This window comes from Synchytrium microbalum (genome assembly GCF_006535985.1).
Source record: "Synchytrium microbalum strain JEL517 chromosome Unknown SmJEL517_scf0017, whole genome shotgun sequence".
Taxonomy (NCBI): Eukaryota; Fungi; Chytridiomycota; class Chytridiomycetes; order Synchytriales; family Synchytriaceae; genus Synchytrium; species Synchytrium microbalum.
In genome coordinates, this window is record NW_022158366.1 from 98,208 (window position 1) to 119,964 (window position 21,757).

A 21,757-nucleotide genomic window follows, 5' to 3' on the forward strand; every position below is an offset into this window, starting at 1 on the left:
TCGGGTGCCCCTTCTTCTCGTCTCTTCTGGTTGATCATTGATACGTGTGCATATCTAAACTAGATCTGTTTTCGAGTTGATCCACTTGATTCTAAGTAATTGTGTGTTCGTATTCTTGAATGACTTCTGAAACTCGTTAAAACTGAAAAAGAGCTTCATCACACATATCTTTCTAAGCGGTCGCCCTACATGCAGATAGGTAGAGCATGGATGTTTCTTGTAATGGCCATTTTCTCGCTAACATCAGCTCGTTTCATTTCGCGTCATTCCCTCCCCGTTGGCATTCAGCTGACGCTAATTTCAGTTGTGTGTTGTTTGTTGTTGGGTGACCTCTCGGTGCCATGACGGAAAATCCCAAAGCATTTCATTATATTAGTAACAGCAAACAGAAACTGAAACTGAACACGATTGCTCTTTCACCATGTGGCGCAGGTTCGAATCTTGGGTCTTCCAAGTTTTGTAAACTTTTTCTTCAAATGATGCAAAAATTGTATATTAAAGCGATTTATAGCAATAATCTACACCAAAAAGCAGGACCTCTGTATTCATAGACCCCACATTCATAGACCCCAAATAGGATCACCCAAACGACGACGTCCGACAAGTTGTCGCGCAATACCCTTTATGATACAGAATCCAACACGGCGGAGGACAAAGTTCTGAGCAACTGTACCCCGAGCATCACCAGGCTTAGAGACCAGGGGGGGATAGTCAGAGACAGAGCGGGCATCGCTAGACGGACGCGCCAGGGCAGCTTTGAGCATAGGAACCAGAGACTGAAAAACTCACGTGACGATACTTTTGGACTACATTGAAGCTCTAGGTCGTCATTCAAGAATGAAGGATCGACTGATCAAGGACACTAAAGCCGCAAATCAACGAGAGTAGTCGCCATCATGCCAGTCAAATCTTGAATGGTTTGGCGTAAGAGGCGAGGATCGTCATTGGAGGCATTAGCAGCGGCTAGGACGTGCTGAGAGCGACGAGACAGTTCCTCGAAGCGAGACTATGCTGCATCAAATGCACTTGTAGAGACTGGGGTGGTGGTGAACCACTATGAGACGTAGAAGCAGGAGAGTCGTCAGAATCTACATGCATAGCATTATCACCGGGACCTAGCATGTGATCAGCAAGGTTGCCGCGTTTATTTTTCTTGTGGCCCATAGTTTGATTTTTTTGTCGCATTTTTTTGCACGGATGCAAATCCTTACTTCGAAAGAACTTCGGGCAAATGGGCAATTAAACGTCTCTAAATCGTAGCAGGATCGACATGCCTATACAAAGTGCGTCCTTGCGGCTGTTGCGAGTAAAGTCACCAAACATTATAAATTCACTATGCTAATAATGCTAATGCGACCGATCGCCTATAACCTTTATTAAACTGAAAAGAAGAAAGCACATCTAAAGGACCTACAACCCTCAAAACACGTCCCCCTTCCTCATGCGAGGTATAAATTTGGCCAAAAATGAGCCATGCTATGAGTCATATATAAGACTCACAACCTTAATGTTTTGTTACAAACGACCTATGCCCAAAGCATGCCAGACTACTTAAAATAACTTTTATGCATCTTGGTCACCCAACCAAACGACATGGACAACCCACACGAGCCTCAATTCGATGTATTAGGAGGAGATGGGATGGACCTCTCCGAGTCGAGTTTGCCTTCTCATCAACCCTCATCAGAACCTGAAAAAAGCAATTGCGCAATAAAGCCGTACACTTGGAAAGTATCTGTATCTCAGTTGGAAACGCTCTTTGATGACCGACAGCTGACTGGCCTAGTCAATCTTGGAGGATTACAAGGTTTCGCGAAGGCTCTAAATACGAGTCTCACTGTGGGATTGGACCATATGGAGTTATCGCGTGGCGATGCACGTGCCACTCAGAGACGTAGAGTCGATACTCTATGGAAAAAGGTGAGGGGCAAATATACGGCCAAACTACCGATTCCCCAGTCGTTCGCTACTCGACGAGCTATGTAAGTTTTTGCTTGTACCGCACATCATTTCCAATTCATTCCTGTTTTCATATCAGCTACGGTGTAAATTATATTGAGCCGGCTCGGGTTCCAGGAATTCTTGTTTTCGCTTGGAAGGCGCTCAAGGACCGCACACTGATATTGCTCTTGATTTGTGCAATGATTTCTATTGGAATTGGGATTTACGAAGGACTGGTGCAAAACGACTCTACCTCTTGGATTGAAGGCCTCGCTGTGCTTGTTACTGGCAAGTTTTGCAGTCTCTTTTCGTTGCAACTGTCAGACGTATTCAAACTTGCCTTTCTGCACGGTACAGTTTTCATCGTTGTGCTTGTACAATCCTTCAACGACTATCGAAAAGCCAAACAGTTTCGAGTAAGCTCTCTACTGCACGTTATGCTAAAGCTTTACTATCGTTTCTAAAATCGCCAATATGAACATCATCCAGTTTTTAAATGTGGCAAAACTGAATAGTACCCTTGTCACAGTCATTCGGCACCGTCATACGGATGTTGAGTGCTTAGCGTTACCCGAAAAAGTGCAATTGGAAAGCAAGGAGGTTAATGTAGGAGACATCGTTGCTCTGGCTCCGGGTGATGTGATCTGCGCTGATGGCATTTTGGTCACTTCAACCAGTAAGAAATCAAGTTCGGGGGTGTTTCTATACATCGAGTCCGTCGGATTTGCCTTACGTGCAATGTTTCACTCATTATTAGACTTACTTTGCGACGAGTCTGGTATTACTGGCGAATCAGAACCCGTTCCAAAGGACACGACAGGAGATGCTTTCATGGTGTCGGGCAGCGACGTCCTAGATGGGTAAGAACTGACAATATCTCACCGTTTGAATATCAAACTCTGCTAATCGGCCAACAATTTACAGTATTGGAACAATGTTAGTGGTTGCTGTTGGTCCAAACTCAATGTCTGGCCGTACAAATATGGCCTTACGGTCGAGCTCTGTCAACAATGTTAGTGAGATATCAGTCAAAATGGGAAAATTGGGAGAGGGAGTTGCTCGAATAGGTGCGATCGCAGGTGCTGTTGTGGTTGTTGTGGGTATTATTCGATTTTTGATATCGGAGAAATTTCAATCGATGAGGTCAGTTAAGTTGAAATTTTGGGTTACAACCGGACAATAATGTTGGCTTTAAGTTTTGTCCATGTTATAGTCTGGCTACCATTATGTCGAGTATCGTAAACATTCTCATTTCTGGTGTTACCATCATAGTGATATCCGTGTCTGGTGAGTGTTGAGCCAGGAGCCAAGTATAGTGACTAGAAGACTGGTAACGCATTGATCTGATCGACACTGGTTTGCATTTCATAGAAGGAATGCCAGTTGCTTTCACATTGGCACTTGGATACGCGACACTACAGATGCTCCGCGAAAACAATCTGGTCCGAGTGTTGACTTCCTGTGAGACGATGGCACATGTCACAAGTAAGAGTTAATCTGTTTTTTGGGATTCCTATCACCGTTATCTACTCATTCATTTTGCTACCAGCCATATGTTCAGGTATGAAGTGTTCGTTCATGAAAATCAATGTCACTTCCTACATCCCAAATCTTATTTATCAGACAAAACGGGAACACTGACTCAAAATAAGATGGAGGTTGTTGAGGTATTGCCGTTGTCAGCTACAATGTCGAACCAATCCTCATAAGTCTTTCTAATTTCAGACGTTTTTTGGGGGTATCCACGCCAAAACACGATCGGAATTGTTATCCCTTCATCCGCCTCTCCTGTTGGAGGTGACGTCCTGCATCAATCTGAACAACAGTGCATACAGGGGCGTACGCCGAGATAAGTCCATTGGCCTCGTCGGCCTCCCGACGGAAACCGCTCTTGTGGAGTTTACGCAAAAACTTGGAGCAGACATGGAATTAGACCGGCTTAATAACAAAGCGCTCAGAACATTTCCATTCTCATCGACGAGAAAACGTATGAGCACGCTTGTGAAGATGAGCGGTAGTGCCACATATTTTGTCTTGTATACAAAGGGTGCAGCAGAGGTGATTCTACACGGATGTTCCAAGGTGCTAACCAGCGACGGTACTGATATAGACTTGACGGAGGAAAAAGTAAGTTTTTACACGAAGATTATTGATTCCTTTGCTACTAAAGGTCAGTCGTTGCACACTTTGTGTTGCTTATTACATATTCGTGATTTGATTTTTTATTATTAGGATTGCGAATCTTGGGTCTTGCTCGAACACGATTTGAAACCAGCCCGCCGCCATCAGAATTTGACGATGTCGGATTGCATGACATGACCTTGATCGGCATTGTCGCACTCGAAGATCCTCTTCGGGACCAAGTTCCCAGCGCTGTCAGACAGTGTCAAAAAGCGGGAATCACCGTTCGCTTGATTACGGGAGATTCCAGAGTCACTGCAGAATCAATCGCACGAAAATGCCATATTCTGCCGATTCTGCCGATTCTACCGGACGCTTCGAGTACGAAAGCAATATCGTCAATCATACCGTTATCCGTTGAACGACAATCCGTGTTTGAGGGGCGTGAAATACGAGATCTGACTGATGAGAAGCTTGATCAGATATTACCCTATTTGCGAGTCTTGGCTCGTACTACACCAATAGATAAGCAGAGGGTGGTGAGAGGGCTGCAACGGCTGGGAGAGACAGTTGCTGTGACGGGAGACGGAACAAATGATGCCCCGGCATTAAAACAGGCAGATGTTGGGTTCTCCATGGGAGTCTGTGGCACAGAGGTTGCCAAAGAGGCTTCTGGTAAAGAACTTCTTTGGGATCCTCAGATGGTCAACGTATGTCACTGCTAAGAGATTTACCACTAGACATCATTCTTCTGGATGACAATTTTGCTTCCATCGTTCGAGCAATGCTATGGGGTCGTAACGTCTTTGCCGCACTGCGGAAGTTCCTCCAGTTCCAGCTATGCGTGAACTTGGTTAGTGTTTGAAACCTCTTATTGTTTATGCTGGGATTTCACAAAGTAAACCTCAGGCAGCCGTAACTATTGCGTCGGTGACGTCGTTTGCAGACTCAACAAGTGAGCCTGCCCTAAATGCATTGGAGCTGCTTTGGGTAAGGATAACTGTAGATCCTCGACGACGATCCCCATTCCAATCACGCTCAAATTGTTTCAGATAAATCTCATCATGGACTCTCTTGCAGCACTTGCACTTGCTACAGATGCCCCCACTGATGCACTCTTAGAAGCCCCACCGTACGTGCCTGTTGAACAAGCTTTTTGGTCGTCTGTAAACGGGCTGTGTTTTGACCTCGAAAACTGCAGGCATCGCAAGGATGAACCGCTGTTGGACCATGATATGCTGAAAAACCTCTTCGGCGCGTCGAGTGTGTTGTTTTCACAGGAGATTCTGGAGCTTGAACGCCAATACCTTACACATTACCTCTGTTTTCATCTTGTAGCATATCAGGTTACAATTTGTCTCCTCATATATTTTGTATGGCCTTCTTTCATCTCCAGTGATACGCCAGACGTATCATACAAGACTCGTGCTACTACGGTTTTCAACACATTCACTTTCATGACGATTGGCAATCTTTTCAATTGCCGCGTTTTGGGACATGGTGAGAGTCTCTGAAAAGTTGACATTCCGTTCCACCACTGTTAAATCCACCACGTACTCTTAGATTATCACGTTTTTCAAGGAATCTTAAAGAATAGATTCTTGCTCCCAATAGTGATCATAGTGACTTTGACTCAGTTTGTTATCGTAACTTTTGGTGGTCCAGTCTTTCTGTGAGTTCCCTTGATTGTCAGTTTTGATAGCATCATAGTTGACAAAGCTTTATTTCCAGAACGATTGCATTGCCCTGGCACATGTGGCTGATTTGCCTGCTACTTGGGATTCTGTCCCTTCCTGTCGGTCTTGCCATTCGCTTGTTGCCAGACTGGACAGTGTTCTTATGTATGACTGTGGCGGAGCGGGTTGAATGGTCAGAAGACAGTCGTCAGCGTGGGTGGTACGCACGCGCTGGTAGACTTGAAAATGCATTGGCGTCCAATAGAGCTTGAGGCCCGTTTTTACGGACCTAAGGATAGGAATATAAACTAGTTCACTTTACAAACGGAACAAAATGCAATGTCCTATTTGAATGGTGTACCCTGTTTAAATTCAGCGTCGAATGAAGATGGACCACTTTTCGATCGCCGCAAGGTAAATGTAGTCTCTAGACAAGGCCCCATAATGGTCACGCCAAGCGAAAAGCATCTTCCAACGTTTTGCACACTCACCAAGATGCGAATGCAGATCATTTTCCCACATGCAGCTGGAATGGGGAATTACTGATCATTTGCGGTATATGGTTTGTAGTTTTTGTTGCTTATGGATATTGTGGCGGTGTAATAGTTGCGGAATATCGTGGTGGAATTGTTGGATTTTGTGTCTATTGTAAATTGATGATGATACCGCATGCGAACATATATTCCGATCTCGTTTACCGGCCAGTTCTTTAATTTTCTTCTTATAAACTTGGATGCCGTAGATCTTCTGTAAGTGTAAGGTGTGCACTCTGTGACGTTCCCTTTCATATAGACTAGTATGATGACTTCAAACCAAACGCAACAAGCAAAGCAAGCTGATTAGGGAATGGTACGTGAATTATGACTGAAACCATTCTGAAGATATTGTTTTCTTGATTAGTCTCTAACTCGGAAGAAAATATGTACATTCTTAAGATCCAAGATACCCCAGAGAATCTTTGGAATTATTTTGGAGCATATTTTGTGTATCGATCGCAAATAAAGAACACCGACAATGGAAGGAGCGGCAATTCAATTGCAAGTTTGCTAGATTGATCTGCCTCTGTTTTGTAAGTGTTTATCTCGCAATTGGTCGTTTCAATCAAAGGTTGGGTTTAAAACCAGAAATCTGGCCTTTCGGCGGAAACACGGATACAACCACCAAATACTGGATGTTTACCAGAAAAAAAGCGCCACAGTTTTACCTCTATTTACCACTGCGTGGATTTATTCTTTAAAAGCTAGAGCAAATTTAGGTTTGACGAAAATCGCGCATGTTTTTCAAATCCCGTTTCTCCTTTAAGCTCATTTGGTCAGATTGGCACTTTGCGCGAGTACTGATTTTTGATTTTCAGTGCTTGGCATAAAACAATAACTTCCCGGTCGGTCATTTAGGTTTTGACCTCCGTCCTTCTATCCACCTGGTGAACGATGTCGAACGCCAAAGGCCATGTATGCAACGCTTTACCACGACAACAATTACTTCCACTTGAAGCCAAAATATCTGAATTTATCAGCGCAGGCTATGCCCCACCCTCAATGAAGGTAATGTCACAGAATACCTTGTCTTGAAAGCAGAAAGCAGAGCTGAAACAAAAAAGTTGCCTCTTGGAGGTCGTTGCAGAATCAGTCCAAGACGTACAAATGCCTCCTCAGGTTGCCGAGTATTTATAACTGCCATAGTTGCAAGATGGAACTCACAAAACAAGAATGGCACTGCTGCACCACGCGTGGTCACATTTGACTCTTAACAAAGATTCTTTCAAAAGCAGGAAAAGTTCCTGCTAGAAATCCATCTTTAGGTGCTAGATTTGGACGTAAATTGGCAATCACTAGCTAACTCCATGACTTTTCCATTGTCTGCTCCAGCATCTTGTCCCTCAAAGCACAAGAAACCAATTTCTTCCGGTAGTGAGACAGAATCTTCGGATAAGGAGCAGGAGGATGATCAGCCGACCTCTCGGTCAACGTTGAGATAAAGAGTAGTCAATTTGGAATGATTCTTGAATGCATCTGCAATAGCTTTAGCACCATCATCATAAATTTTGTTCCCTTCGTTATTATGAACATTTATTGACAATCTGTTACTAGATCGCTGCACGTTTGGCAAAGGAAGGATGCAAGCTAGTGCTGGCTAATCGCAACGAACGTGATGGGATTGCAGCTGCTGATGAACTGAAAGCTGTGCATGTGCTCTGTCGTCTTGCGGCGTCATCATTCTTATTTACAAATCATGTGGTTTCGACACTAGCACTGGACGACCCAACGACATCATCTTCATCCAGTGTGATGCTTCAAAGGTCGACAGTTGCATAGCTTTGATGGCTGCAACTGAAACGGCGTTTGGTGGATACGATGGCTTGATCAATAACGGTAAGCAGTTGCTGCTGCTTTGGTGTCGAAGTATGGCATGCAAACTAACCACGTTTTCGATCCTGGTTAAAGCTGGCTACGCACAAAACGAAAACCGTTGGGCCGCCTTCGATGACGAGTCCGACCACTGGATTAATGAATTGAATGTCTTGTTGACAGCGTCTCTCTTGTTGTCAAGACTTGCAATCCAGCATTTCAAAAAGACAAAGAAGGCTGGTGTCCTCTTTTTTCGCATTTCCTTCCTGAATTCGATTCCTCTTGAATTCGCAATGAGCGAAACGTATGGGGGGGGGGGGGGGGGGTTGCCAAAGTATATAAGTGATGTTGGAAATAGTTCGACTATATGGTGAGCAACTTTCAAAGAGCAATGTTTCTAACTTAACATTTTCAATCAACAGCACCTCATAATCGTAATTAGAACTTAGCTTAGATCTACCACTTTATGAAGAAGGTTTCACATTCATCAACGTATGTTTGAGAGGGACGACATTTTGATGGATCGGTCAGAACTTGTGACATAGGTGGTGGATTGTTCAGAGCGTTTCACGCTCAATCTCTTCAGAACTTTAATCCAATAGCTGGTGGACAAAGTATGATGTGAAAAAATCCAGCGAGATGGAACGCTACAGTGGTACTTACATCATGTACAATTGAGGAACTGTGTTCAGCGAACGCAATGCGGGGAAAAAATGGAGGATTAAAACGGACGCTTATCTCTGTAAGCAGCTAATTTGAAGAGGGCTATGCCGATGAAACGATCTGGAAGCTTGGATAATATATTACTCGATCACAACGTAATTATGATGACACTATTAGTTCATTTAAAGCAGCAATCTGCTCCCGTAAAAATGCCACCTCCTTCTTCACAACCAAATCAATCTGTGGATCTTGGTCAATATTAACTATCGATTTCACTTGGTTTGCGAGTGCGGGTGTGAGGGCGTCACACATTGGTTGATATGATAAGAAGGCGTATAAGAATCTATTTAAGTTCAAAACTATATAAGAAGGTCGATAGCCAAAAAAGAGATTAGATTGCTCGAAGGATGCAACTCACATGGTCAAGAATGCCAAGAAATCACAAACATCATCTTCCTCATTATGATGTAGACTCTGCTTTCTAACCAAAGGGCTTGACGGCATGGATCCGGCACGACTGACACTTCCACACACAGGCACACCTCGAGTCTTGAAAACCATAGACTCGGAAACAAGCTTATACATTTCCGTTCTGGCAATATGATGCAGTAGCACATCCAGTCCTGATACATACTCTTCCAGCGATAGTCCAGCTATAGCATCTTGACTTGCTGCACCTGCACCATCATCCACTGGCATTTCAGTGACCAGGGGGGAAATGAATAATTTCAAACGATGTTCAACTATCGAATCGTTTTCAGATGGTATTTCGGATACGATGAATGATATGAGGCCTTGTAAGGAGGTGTTTTTCGGAAGGTTTACGAGAGAGGATGGGATTTGACGAAAGAGGACGTCAGACAGACGAGACCAAGAGTCTCCGTTTACGGCGAGCTGGGAGAGGGCTGTGGATACGTATGGTTTTGTTCCTCGTGCTAGGATTGTGTATCCTCTATCAAACGAAATTCAAAAGAGGTTGTGTTAGCAAGACAAAACAATTCGCAAAATTGCCTTGTCAGATCCTTGCTATACCGGGATTTCCCAGTCGACGTATCTACAGGATGTAATGCCTCCCACAACGTATCAACTTTAACCCAATAAGGCGGATACTTGAATCTCGCCACATCCAGCACCAGCACCATCAATTCAGCCTCATCAAACCCTCCAATTGGTGAAAAGTGACCCGTTCCAGTTTGTCCTAAACTGCCTCTATCATATGACACGACCATATACTCGGCATCATTCTCACACGTCCTCTTCACATCATCTATAAATTGCTGTTTCGTCGTTTCGTCAGGCCGGCGAGTAGTAACGTTCAGTCCATTACATTTAGCGAGACATGTGAATTCGGGAAGTGTGATTCCGTGTTGTTTGATGTCGTCTAGTGGCCGACAGCAGTCTAGAAGGGATTCATCGTACCAGCGCCATACCTAAGAAAATCAAACATGGTGTTGGTGTCTGTACCTTGACTTGGTGGTTTTTCTATGCCTGGCTTACACCCTTCCATTGTCGTAGTGGATCGACCTCGAGAGCATTGAGGATCATGCAGAGGGAGGCAAGGCCACAGAATGCTGGTTCGGCTTGTGTTAAGAAGTGCATTGATAGAGAAAAGTATGACTAGATAATCGAGACAAGAATTAATGATGTTGAGCGAAAGCAGCACCACACCATCTCATCCGTTCCATGATATGTAGAGTCATTTTTTAATCAATAATTGGCCGAAGCTCACCTCTAAGCAACCAGAATCAAGCGACCTCCTAAACAACTGCTTTCCCCTCTCCGAGTTGAACGGTATACACGAATTTGGTAATTGTCGTTTATAAAACGAGGGATTAGGCAATGCTGAGCTCCTCAGCTGACTTGAAACAGAAGGTTCAGTAGTCTCCTTTGCCTTGGTTTGCTGAATTTGTGTTATTGCGTCAGTAATTGCTTGATCGAGGAGAATCGAAGTTGATGGTGATAGGGTGCTTCGAATGGAATTTGTACGTGATAGCTGCTTTCGTAGTGGGGATTGACACGAGATCAGGTCATTCCATGAGTTTGTATAGTTGACTGATGATGCTAATGAGCTCCTTCTGGAAAAATGGGGTGGTAGTGAACTTAGAGTGGGAGAAGTAGCCGTCGACATGCTGGTATTATAAAAATTTAAAGTGGACGTGAATTTTCAACACAGGAGGACTAATCTGTCTCTGCCGGATTGGGGGTGATTGATGGAAAAAAATTCCTAAAACGTTTTGAAGCCCAAATCCTCAGTCGTTTTAACGAGTGAGTTTTGACATCGCATCTTGCGAACAACTCTGCATCGCAAACCCATTTAGGAAGCTGGGTTGGGAGATGCAGCTTGCTAAATTTGACGCAGAGGCTCATGTGCATCAAAGCAGCTTGATCAAAGAAGAGAAAATATATTGCGCAAGTTAAATAAAGAAACGTCCACCAAAACATAGTATTACAATAAGTCATTCCCCTCGATAAGTAACCACATTTTTCTCGGTTTCAAAGAGCTTCACCTTGTGTAATTGTCCAACAGTTAAAATCCCTTCCAAAGATTGCCATATAAAAACGGCAATGTTTTCTGCGGTACTAGGTAGTTTGAGTTGGTGTCAGCATCGCATGACTAGCCCGAGCATGCCCGAGCATGATGAGGGTGTTTACCTTGGCCTATCTCGAAAATGAGGAACGTCCATATCCTAGTGAGAGGTGAGATCGTCAGCACAACCGCCAAACTAACAACAGTAACCTTAGATACATACTATATTCTTGTGGTCTAGCACATCTATGATGGCCTTTTGCATCCATAGTTTCAGATCAGTTAGATTTACCACCATTCCCGTTGTCGAGTCGATCTATTTAATAATGAAGGTAAGCCTCTCATTGCACGCCAAGACTGAATCGAAAGTGTCCTACTTCTCCTTTAATAGTGACTTCCACTATTATAAGACCTTGTTAGTATACGAGGAGACAAAGCAGCTGCAAGTCAACACATACCCTTGTAGTTATGACCATGGAAATTTTCATGATTGCACTTTCCAAATATGGCGAGATTGTCTTCTTTTGATAGGAGGTTGGCGTTTAGGCGGTGGGCAGCACTGAATGACTCGATTCTTGTTATATAAGCGACCTGCTTTTTTTGAGATGATGATGCGGTTGGCATATTGATGAAGCAGGTGGAGAATCAGATCGGGAATAGATCTCGAATGTAGGAATATTATAAATATTGCCCGAGTATCAGAGGCGAAACAGTTCGGCAGTTCCAGTTCGTGTTGGTCTCCTCGTTCTGCAGAAATCACAGCGTTGCCACAGAATTAAGATATAGCTATATAAGAGAGACCATAGTTAGGGCAGTCTAATCTATAGGAATCTAGGCTAGGGAACTTACTAATTATGGGATCAGACACTGTACGTATAACGCAATAGTCGAGCTTTCGTTGGTTTTGGTAAGGGCTAAGAATCGATGGATTGACGACGTTTCAAACATAGATTTTCATCAAGGACCTCGAGGTAAAACAGACCGAAGAGACCCTTTTAATTTGTGATCATCGTGATAAACTTTATGTCGTTCTTTGCCGTTACAATTGAATCGGTAGACATCAAACCTCTATCTAATCTGCCTTTTTTTTCACATCAACAATCATCAGGTCAGAAACATTATAGGTGTAGACTCGTGGGAACGCTCAAAGCGACAGCCACTAAGAATATCTATCTCAATCTACTCGGACGTAAAAGATGCTGGAACTCACGACTCGCTTACTTCCTCAATCAACTACGGAACTGTCACCAAAGTCGTCCAGGAATTCTCAGAGAGAACGGAATATAGAAGTGTAGAAGCTCTAGCGGGTGGTATCGCCAAAGTGGTCATCGACAAGTGTGGTGCTGAACGTGTCAAAGTACGCGTCGAGAAACCAAGAGCACTGTTACATGCTGCTTGTGCTGGTGTTGAATTAGTCAGGAGTAAGAGTGATATTGAAGCTCTAGATGCTGCTTCTAAAGGAACCACAAGTGATGATGGGAACAGTCAGCAGTTGGATGTGACTGGTGAAGATCTCATGTGAGTGAAACACATCAACCAGCAAATGTGCCCTTCATTTTTTGCTAAAGCAAACCAAACCCAACATAGCTTCGTGAATGATTTGACGGTATCCACTATAATCGGAGTAAACGCTTGGGAACGAGAAGAAAAGCAACGTGTAGTCATGACCCTTATAGTCCATCTCTCCTTCCAACCATACAACATCATTGCAGACAAGGTACCCAAAATTCACGATTACAGGACACTCTCTCGTCTAGTCCTCAAACACGTCGAAGCCTCAAAATACAAGACTGTCGAAGCTCTAGCTACCGCTGTGGCCCGTATAGGTATTGAGGAATGCCATGTACCCAAAATCACTGTACGGGTAGAGAAACCATCAGCTCTTGTATTCGCAAGTGCTTCTGGAGTCGAGATTACGAGAGATCGAGGAGATTTCGGTTTGAATTCTGATGGAACTAGACCTGGAACTCCTGGTGAAGATGACGCCGATGAACAGCCAACAAGTAATTATATAGTGAGCAGTAGTAGTAGTCCAGCTGGTGCTGCGGGTGTTATACAGCACGCAGGTAGTCTATCGGCTGCATCGTCACCGAGCTTACGTCGTGTGGATTTGGTGCATGAAGTGTATATAGCTCTAGGTACAAACCTTGGTGAACGATTAAATAACCTGAATCACGCTTTAGAAGCTCTGAGTAAACATTCAGAGATACAGTTAGTCGATACATCCTTCTTGTATGAAACAGAACCCATGTATGTTACGGATCAGCCAAGGTTTCTGAATATGGCATGCAAGGTAATCCAAATGAAAGGGCTTTTGAGATGCCGTTGGGTTTGTAAATATTCTCTATTGTTTCTTATACGTCATGTTTTCTTCCATCTTTTATATAGGTCCGAACAAGTTTACAACCAATACCACTACTGGATGTTTTGAAAACAATCGAGGATCAATTAGGAAGGCTGCCTACTATACGAAATGGTCCAAGATTGATTGATCTCGATATCATTTATTACGACTCGATAGAATTGAAGAGTGAACGACTCGTCATTCCACATCCCAGGATTCAGGAACGAGGATTCGTCTTGAAACCTTTGTGCGAGTAAGTGTTTTACGTATTGGATGCTTGGATGTGATCAGATATTGTTTGATCTCGCTGAACTTGTTTGGTGTGGTGGACCAGCAGTCTCTATATGACACCAATAGTCTCCGGTTTTGTTGTGCCCTCAATTGTACAAGAATCAGCATCTAACCTCCATTTCCCTCTCTCCAACTTTCTGCAATAGTATCGCTGCAGAGATGGAACATCCAATACTATATCGCAGCAACAAACAGATGCTAGCCTTACTATCTCATGCAGAAATACCTCAAGATCCCATCAAACGAATCCTTCCCATACCATCTTCGCCGTCATCGCCATCATCACCCGAATTAATATGGTATTGGAAATCAAAAACCTTCATAATGGGTATCTTGAACGTAACTCCAGATTCGTTTAGTGATGGAGGCATTGACAGCAACATTAGTAACACTTCGTCACTGGAATCAACACTCGAGCGAGCAGCCTCCATGATAACACAGGGAGTTGACATAATAGATATCGGAGGAATGTCAACACGACCAGGCTCGGATCCAATATCCCTCGAAGAAGAATTAGCTCGAACGATACCTGTGATTAAAGCTATTCGAGCACGTCATCCTACTACACCAATATCGATAGACACGTATAGGAGTCAAGTTGCTCTAGCAGCTATAGAAGCAGGTGCAAATATGGTTAATGATGTGTCTGGTGGCACTCTAGATTCCGAAATGTTGCATGTCGTTGCAACACTCAATGTGCCATACATTCTCATGCATATGAGAGGTACACCCAAAACCATGAGCAGCATGACGAAATACGACAATAACGATGTTGTCGCAGCAGTACGTACCGACATATCATCCAAAGTAACCAGAGCAATCAAATACGGGATTTATAGATGGAACATTATAGTTGATCCTGGTATTGGGTTTGCCAAAGACAGTGCTGGAAACTTTGATTTGATTAGAAGGTTGCCTGAATTCTCGACTGGGGTGTTGGTTAATTTCCCTGTGCTTGTTGGACCAAGTCGGAAGGGGTTTATTGGGGTGGCTACTGGAGTTACTGACCCAAAGTTGAGAGGGTTTGGGACTGCTGCCGCTTGTACAGCTGCTATTGCGGGTGGATGTGATTTGTTGAGGGTGCATGATGTTAAGGAGATGAAGGATGCTGCTCAAGTGTCGGATAGGATATGGAGAAGCTCATAAAGACGGAATGGTTTGAGGCTGCATCACAAATTTTTTTGTGGCTTGTGAACAATTGAAGAGATTATAATAATAGATGGACTGTTATATTATTCACTCTATTTTACAGTCTGAGGTTTTGCATTGACGTGTTTTGAAAGTCGTTAAAATTGACAGTACCTTCATGTATACAATCAACAAGGGCCTCCTCGACGTAAGTGCATACAACATACACCGAGGTTCTGTTACCTTTGAAGTAAATGGATACTGTCGCAGCTAGTCCCAATCACCGGTCTTGACATGTCCCAGCATCTAAAGCACCATATTTTTTTGTATCACATCCAGGTCCATAAGGACCATGAGGCTCTTTCCTCTCTCGATTTTAGTACATACCTGAACCAACTTGCACAAAAGAGAAATCCGGTACTTTGCCCATAGTAAAATTTATTACAACTGAGCCAGCATACCACAACAACATTAATAATATCTTACAAACCCTTTCCATATCAATCCCCCTTCTCCAGCGCTCTCGCCACACCTCGTCCGTTCCCACCTTGCTGAGGAAGCACTTGTATAATCCCCGTCTTGTTCAATTTATCAAACAACATAAACATCTTTTCAGCTTCCTGTTCCCTCTCTTCATCCGTCATGTTATTCCATGCCTCTTCGGCATCCTCATCACGTTTTATTTCACCTGTTACGGGATCGACTTCCATTGTATCTGACGATGAGGATGCAGATGTTGATGGGAGAGTTGAGGGCATGAGACCGCGTTGGACTAGGAAACCTGCTGCGTGGCCTAGGCCTGTGTATGCTACCAGGTCTTGTGCTATATATGATTTGGTATGAGTTTCAAAATCATAATATGAAATAAAGGTGGCAACAAAGCAGAATTGAAAGAATTCACCAACACAAGTAACTTACGACTCTCATTAAAACTAGCAAAGAGCAATTCGCATGCTGTCTCTCGAACATGCGGTAGTGTTATTGAAGTCATGAAACGAATCATGTAATTTGTTATTGAATGTCCTTCATTTAGATGCTTTTTGCGATCGCTATGAGAGATTGGAAATCGTATGTCAATACAGTAAAAAAAAGTCTGCAAAATACGTCACTATGGAGCTTACATGGACTCTGGAGTCAGCCGTCCTCTAATCATCTTCCTAGCACCCTCTTCCGCTCTAGTCATCCTCGTCAGCAGTATAAATACAGGTGGTAAATCCGTCTCCCATCCTGGATTCTCATCGCCTTCACCTTCACCCTTTACAAGCATCTGTAACGCTAATGTGTGTTCGAGCAAATCCAGGACTCTTATGAGTACACTATAGTCTTTAGAGGCAAAGTATGCTTCCTTCCAGAAGAGGGAAGTCACATTCATGAGTGCATGAATGGCCGTTGTTAGAGGAGGTGATAATGGTGGCGATGGGATCTTAATGGCTTTTACGTACTGTGCTACGTAGTATACGAGCCTATTCAAAATATGTTGATAAACTGCGTTACGGCATTCTTTCTTTTGCCATTGATGAAACCATGCTGTCAATCATCCACAAAAACGCAGAGAATCCACAGCACTCACGTCTGGAAGGCATCAATCTGATCCTGTGTTGTCCTCTGAACTATAGGCTTCTGAGCTGGATCTTCAGCAGTTTCGAAAGCCGAGACAATATTAAACACTACTTTAAATATTTCACCCAACACCATCATGTGTTTATCGCCAGGTGTTAATGTAGCTGACACTGCTTTTGCTACAAGTGGTTTGACATGCTAATGCGGAAGGAGGAAGAAAGAGTGGTAAATCAGCGAATTGAATAAGAACATAGTGGTCATGAGTTTTTTTTGGTGTCGGCACTTACATCTAGAGCAATAGTAGCCATTTTTGGGAAGGCAATCAAATCATTACATTGTTCTACATTGTTTGCGGTGACTAGGAATATGAGCCTGTATGTCAAGAACTGACAGTCTAGTGATAGATTAGGATTCTAACATTAGAAGAAGAGTGATGAGCACACTGTCGAGCGGACTGTCTCATCGGCTACTTTTCAAACGGTTTTTTTTGCCATTGTGCTCTTCCCCCTAAACTTACTTGAATGTGTTTGGCAAGAGAAGACACGCCCGCGACCAGCGTGAATGGTAACCTTGTTTCGGGTTCCAGTAGGAGGATGTTTGCTAGACACCTCATAGCTTCTAATGACCGTTGCGAGTCTACTGGTACTGTCGACGTGGAGACTAGACCAGCGTGATACGAGAGTGTTTTGATTCCCTATGAGCGACACGGTGTGTTATTCACCTTGATCCATAGCATGGTTTTTTCTTGGTCTTCAACTCAATCCATACTTGATCAGTGTAGAGTGGATCTGAACCGTCCTTTTCACGACCCATGACTTTGATACATTCAAATGCTTTGCATATTACTAACAAATGGATGGTACCGTGGCGGTGAGTGTTTGTCCCAGGGTAATGATGATATGAAGTGCAATGTGTGATGTTTCATGTTTACATGCATCAGACCAGTTCTTTGCAGATCCAGATTCCGGATTCAGCAGCGATAGTAGAGCATCTAGAGAAGATTCCTTTTCTTGGATCAAAGACCTAATAACATGTACGTTAACGAGAGATCAACATATTCTAAACAATACATAATTGTCAACTTACGCATCACCAGCCGTGTTTGGCGTTGTTAGAGACAGGAAGGCATTGAATGTAGCGAGGACCTTGTCTTGCCGTCCTTCTAGACTCTCCTTGCTTGGATACATTATCTTGTTTTTTCAATTCACGCTGGGTGTAGGAGGGTGACTGAGTTTGAATAAGGAGTGAAGAAGGTGCTCCTTAGAGAAAAAAACGGCAGTGTCGTGTATCAACGTGAGAATATTTGGGTTCTGTTCTTTCGTCACGACAAATACTAGTCTCACATACAGCAGGGAATTCAAACAACTACACTTCAACCCCTTGATCCATAAGACTTGTATTATTTACTATCAACACTGTTTGGAGAGCGCATGGACGATCATATTGACGCGTGAATTACCGAACTACAAATTATTCTGCTTGGTTTTTTCACTTTAGCCCAATGCAACATGTGCACATTCTTGCAGTTTCATACAATTTGCTGAACGATTGGGAAGAGGAGATCAGATGGCAGACCCTAGGGAGAAGCTCTTGCTCGCCGCCAAAAAGAAGGTAAACGATCAGTATTATTGCATCTGCTATGATCTCCTAGTATATCTGGTAATAACAATCTCCTTCACTTTCGACAAACTAGCTTGCCAAATTCCAGCAAAAGAGCAGTTCCACCTCAGTCGGAAGCATGTATCCAAGCAGAAACTCAATATCGAACGACCCGGCTTCCGCTGCTGCTGGTCTCGATGTCGCTGCTCTCGAAAATTCACAACATCACGATTTGCTCTCATCGAGACTGTACGAGCACACACTCATTTTCCTATCAGAGCTGACCATTTCATTGACACGTCTACATTTATATATAGTGAATCTGTGGCAGACGCCACTTCTCCTCAAAACAGCCCGTCAAACGTGTCAACAACTAACGGAAATGTACACTCTGCTCCTTTGGATTCAACATAGTATTGCAACTCACGAATCTATCAAATTCAGGGAGCCGAGAATCACGCTGATGTAGGCTCGATGCGTGAAACAATCTCTCTATTGATATCTGAGCGTGCTCAACTACGATTCGAAAACGAACAACTTGCTCTAGACCTCGAATCTATAAAAAAACAACAGCAGCAACGTCATATAACACCCTCAATATCAGATCAATCCGCCGTACTACGACAACAGGTGGATGAAGCTCGTGTCAGAGAAGAGTCTCTCAAGAATCGAGTCGAAAAGCTGGAGCTTCAGACACGAGAGTCAAGGAAAACAGCCGATAGATTGTCTCTGGAAAAGAGAGACTTGCAAGCTCAATTAGCTGGTCGTGATGTAGTCATCCAGGAATTGAAAGCTTCTATAGCATCAGCCACCTCCTCATCAATGCCAACCTCGACAGACAAGGTCTACGAAGACCTCCAGCATACCCGAAAACTAGTAGAAGAAAAGCAAGACATGATTGAAACATTGTCATTATCGCTAGCTGAATCTAAACGTAAACAGGTCGAACTAGAATCCTCAATATCATCCTACACAACGCAAATAGAGACCGAACGAGCTGCTAAAACCCATGCAGAATCTCAATTATCTACTCTGTCGGCTCAGGTCCTTGAACGTGCTCGTGAAGCTGTATCCCTTACAACCAAAACACAATCTCTAAATGCATCGTTAAAGGAGGCCGAGACATTAAAAACAAGCATGTCTCAACGTATAGCGGACCTGCAAAAGGCTATTGAAGCACAAAAGACCGAGATAGAAAAGGCCCAACGACAGTCTGAAGCTTTCCAAGCTTCCAATGAGAGAACCAGTAGATTGGTGGTGGAGAATAAGAAATTGATTCAGCAGCTGGCTGAATTACGTGAGAGGATCATAGAATTGTCGAATCAGAAAGCTGGTCTTGCTGATGCCTTAGATATGGAGAGGAGGAGAGTAGCGGTGACTACTCCTGTTGTAGGCGAGTCAAATCAACAGAGTCATCAGCAAAGTCAGACGCTGCAGAATCAGCAAATACATCAGCAGCAACAGACAGAAGAGATAGAAAAGCAATCTGAAGTGATTGCTCAGTATCAAGCTGATATTGGAAGGTATCAGTCTGAATTACAGGTATGAAAGGCATGAAGTGGGTTGGAAAGAACGTACTCCATGCATTTGTATGTGTTTCCAGTCTCACGTTTTCCTCATCTGCATAGCGACTACAATCCATCATCGATACAAATCCTACGTCAACAATTGCAACACCGCCAGAAGCTCTAAATATCTTGAATCTACGAACTACTTTAATGAGGACACGAGAAGAATTAGACGCCGCCCGTGTAGAGAATTCGACACTACGTGAACAATTACGTGAAATGGCTTCCAAAGAAACCGATTCTGGTGTGGATTCAGATGAAGACAGAACGAGCAGTGCTCAAAACACTCAACCATCATCACCAGTACCCAATACAAGTAATAGTAATAACAGTGGTACTAGTAGCGGTAGCAGTCAAAACATACAGACTACCAGTGCTGCTATACCGACAATGACTAGTATAGAACAGCAAACAGATCCAATACCCATACCAATACTACCATCATCTATAATGACGCCTGTGCACCAAGAGAATGGTAGGAGTAATAGTGGCAATGGTGCATCTGACGGTGACACAGCACTCCTGATACAACAATACGAAAAGCAGTATCATTCGCAGCAACAAAAGCTGGTTGCATTGTATAATGATGGAGAGGGTTTGCGGTCTCGATTAGGTGAATTGGAGAGACGATGTAGAAATGCTGAAGGTGCTTTGGCTGAAGAGAGGAGGATTAATACGCTGTTATCTGCTGAAGGTAATTCAGAAGGACATTTTGGGTTTTCCCCCTCTCACGATGATGAAGTTTCTCACACATTGTTTCTTTATCCGCACAGTTGATGTGGTATCTGATTATATTAGCTTATATCATCAAGAGAGAAAGTGAGTTTGGTGGTTTCGGCATTTTTCGATATTATGAGACAGCAAAGAAACAAGAATGCTTGCACTTTCTAATTCCCCAGTGTACTTACAACCCTCCCTCCTCCTCTCTATCCTTCTGCAAATCAGGGCACTGCAAGACCAGATGGACAGGCTTGTTTCTCGCGTGAACAGAACCTCGGGACAGGAAATAGCTGAATCATTGGCTACTTCAGCAATCCTATCACCAACACCAGACAGATTCATCACCAACAAAAATACCAAGAAGCAACAATCTCAACTGCAACAAGGATACGATGAACGAGATACAATACCGCAAACTACACCATCTAGGAAACAAGTGCAACAGCCACCACCACCTACGTCAGTAGAACGTAAAGTAAAAGGGTCCGGGATAACTGGCATGCTTCTCAGAGGTGTTGTGCTGCAGCATGGACCTTGCCCGAAATGTTCAGAGTATGTTTTAGACTTGTAAAAATGGTCTGGAGAGTCTGATGAAGAGTGTGCTGGTCGACATTTGGATTAAAATGGGCAATATATGTAATATTAACTATTGATCTGAAAAGTTGATCCAACATTTAAGAATCAAGAATTAAGCGTATGGAGTGATTCAATATTTAATAACGTCTTGCAAAACCTTGGGCCAGAAGTTGGGCGAAACTGCCTACATTCCAATCTCCTAGCTCAAGCAACATTGGAGCATTCGGCCCAGGCCACTATCATTCTAATCCTTTTTTTCGATGAAGCGCCGGCAAGTCACGGTCTGTCATGTACCTTCATGTGCTGTTAACGCTTTCTCATTCACCAGCTAGCTCCGTGCAACTCTGTCTGCTGTCCCTCATCAGCTCTCCTCTAGCCACAACGCCAACACCAACACCAGTTCCACCATTGCTAGCAACGCCATTTTCAATATATTATGCAGAGAATGGCTTTGGCTGATGTACTCACTCCAGCTTCCTTGTTCTTCTGCTGAGAAACTGGATGTTGGTATAGAGTTTAGAGTAGCGAGACCATCACAGCTGTTAGATGATTCACGGGGTGTTAGGTGGAAATGGCAGCATGAGGACGGCCTCGCTCTTCGCATATATTAGGAAGTTTTGGGAATGGCTCAATGATGCTCTGCACTTCAAATACGGCATGTTTCAATGTTTCAAACCCAAGAAGGACGCTAACAG

At 43.5% G+C, this 21,757-nt stretch overlaps 5 protein-coding genes across 5 annotated transcripts; 2 read left to right on the forward strand and 3 right to left on the reverse strand.

Moving 5' to 3' along the window:
* Positions 1–1,593: 1,593 nt before the first annotated feature.
* On the forward strand, positions 1,594–8,053 carry SmJEL517_g03308 (uncharacterized protein; the record flags this gene model as incomplete). The annotated part of the gene is made up of 11 exons (XM_031169236.1): positions 1,594–1,982; positions 2,039–2,357; positions 2,431–2,617; positions 2,699–2,801; positions 2,866–3,084; positions 3,155–3,228; positions 3,313–3,426; positions 4,174–4,772; positions 4,972–5,052; positions 5,115–5,228; positions 7,829–8,053. 11 exons carry the CDS (start codon positions 1,594–1,596, stop codon positions 8,051–8,053), a joined length of 2,424 nt encoding a protein of 807 aa, XP_031024729.1.
* An 855-nt stretch (positions 8,054–8,908) lies between these two features.
* On the reverse strand, positions 8,909–10,877 carry SmJEL517_g03309 (uncharacterized protein; the record flags this gene model as incomplete). The annotated part of the gene is made up of 5 exons (XM_031169237.1): positions 8,909–9,092; positions 9,168–9,701; positions 9,782–10,179; positions 10,247–10,366; positions 10,479–10,877. The coding sequence occupies 5 exons, from the start codon at positions 10,875–10,877 to the stop codon at positions 8,909–8,911; spliced, it is 1,635 nt and encodes a 544-aa protein (XP_031024728.1).
* Positions 10,878–11,205: 328 nt separating this feature from the next.
* On the reverse strand, positions 11,206–11,900 carry SmJEL517_g03310 (uncharacterized protein; the record flags this gene model as incomplete). Its single annotated transcript, XM_031169238.1, has 5 exons — positions 11,206–11,329; positions 11,402–11,436; positions 11,500–11,592; positions 11,654–11,676; positions 11,735–11,900. 5 exons carry the CDS (start codon positions 11,898–11,900, stop codon positions 11,206–11,208), a joined length of 441 nt encoding a protein of 146 aa, XP_031024775.1.
* A 230-nt stretch (positions 11,901–12,130) lies between these two features.
* SmJEL517_g03311 (uncharacterized protein) lies at positions 12,131–15,057 on the forward strand (the record flags this gene model as incomplete). Its single annotated transcript, XM_031169239.1, has 6 exons — positions 12,131–12,145; positions 12,227–12,247; positions 12,385–12,794; positions 12,864–13,569; positions 13,665–13,873; positions 14,058–15,057. The coding sequence occupies 6 exons, from the start codon at positions 12,131–12,133 to the stop codon at positions 15,055–15,057; spliced, it is 2,361 nt and encodes a 786-aa protein (XP_031024776.1).
* A 482-nt stretch (positions 15,058–15,539) lies between these two features.
* SmJEL517_g03312 (uncharacterized protein) lies at positions 15,540–17,786 on the reverse strand (the record flags this gene model as incomplete). The annotated part of the gene is made up of 9 exons (XM_031169240.1): positions 15,540–15,862; positions 15,958–16,088; positions 16,161–16,502; positions 16,610–16,797; positions 16,887–17,012; positions 17,117–17,293; positions 17,368–17,444; positions 17,531–17,622; positions 17,686–17,786. 9 exons carry the CDS (start codon positions 17,784–17,786, stop codon positions 15,540–15,542), a joined length of 1,557 nt encoding a protein of 518 aa, XP_031024773.1.
* Between the last annotated feature and the right edge of the window lie 3,971 nt (positions 17,787–21,757).